The sequence below is a fragment of the Austrofundulus limnaeus genome, unplaced genomic scaffold, assembly GCF_001266775.1.
Source record: "Austrofundulus limnaeus strain Quisiro unplaced genomic scaffold, Austrofundulus_limnaeus-1.0 Scaffold286, whole genome shotgun sequence".
NCBI lineage: Eukaryota > Metazoa > Chordata > Actinopteri > Cyprinodontiformes > Rivulidae > Austrofundulus > Austrofundulus limnaeus.
This window is the reverse complement of record NW_013952688.1, coordinates 384,384-385,504: the sequence shown is the minus strand read 5'-3', so window position 1 is coordinate 385,504 and position 1,121 is coordinate 384,384. Positions and strand designations below refer to the sequence as shown.

General features: G+C 44.0%; 1 protein-coding gene across 1 annotated transcript in view; it reads left to right on the top strand.

Moving 5' to 3' along the window:
* The window catches only part of LOC106526644 (uncharacterized), a gene marked incomplete at its 3' end in the record, with an annotated part of 23,130 nt that extends 22,436 nt beyond the window's left edge, over window positions 1–694 (top strand). The window contains 1 exon segment of the mRNA XM_014021283.1: window positions 4–694. Within this exon segment, the coding sequence (XP_013876737.1) occupies window positions 4–694 (691 nt within the window).
* Window positions 695–1,121: the final 427 nt, after the last annotated feature.

Here is a 1,121-nt window from a genome sequence, read left to right as displayed (position 1 = left end):
CAGTGTAGCAGATACAGACATCCTCTCTACATCATCTGAGGAGCGACAGAAACAGTGGCCAGATTTTTTTGATATCCCAGAATTTTCTGTTGATGTAGCTTATAGACTTCGACAAGCAGATCTGCTGTTTCTTCGTGATGGTACACACCTGAAAGTATCAAAAGAAATAAAACACGAGATCCTTGAACGATTGGCAGAGAGCATGTATAACTATGCAGCATACCCAAATAATGCTCAGTTTGAAAGTGTTGCACAAGCCCTCATAACCAAGCACCCCTGTCTCCAGGAGCGAGGCTCAACCAGTCGCTGTAGCGGCTGGAAAAATAGTCTAAAATTTAAAATGGCTAATTACAGAACAAAGCGCAGAAGGTCAGGGTGCCTTGATGTAGCAGTAAATGCAGGTAAACGAGGAGGACATTTAACTGAAGGAGAACCAGCCAACAAGAACATCAAGAAGGCAAAGAAAGGCGAGCTCAACTACTTACCCAACTTTCCAGAGGGATTTAATCAGGTAGCCCTTGAGTGTGCCCGCAAAGACTTGGTCAATGAAATGCAGAAGAGAACACCAAATGGACAACTAGTGAAAGAGAAAATGGACCTGACGTTTTCATTAAGAAGAAAAGAGGTGGTGGAGTCAGAACCTGCCATAAGCGAGATGATGGAACGTTGGCCTGCGCTTTTTACAGAAGATCAGGTTAGTTCATAAATAAGTATTTTTTTTTGCATGTGTGTCTTGTCATGATCTGTGTTTTTGCTTTAGTTTTCTAGTGTTTCAGTGTTCCCCTGTGTATCTCTGCCCTGCTCCAGCCCCTCCCTTGTTCACCTGTTTTCTCTTGCGTCTCCTCCAGGTGTTTCTTGTTGTCCTTAATTAGTTTGCCTTTATTTTAGTTGTCCTGTGTTCAGTCTGTGTCTGATCATTGTTTGTGTACTGTGCTGTCTTCCGTGTCCCTCCTGAGACCTTGTGTGTTTTTGCTGCCACGACAGCCCTCTTTTTGTTCTTTAATGGAATCCGCGATTAGTTGAAACATTAGACTTTAATTGAAAAACATATGGACTTGCGACCTGTCCAGGGTGTACCCCGCCCCTCGCACTGTGACTGCTGGATATGGGCACCAGTGACC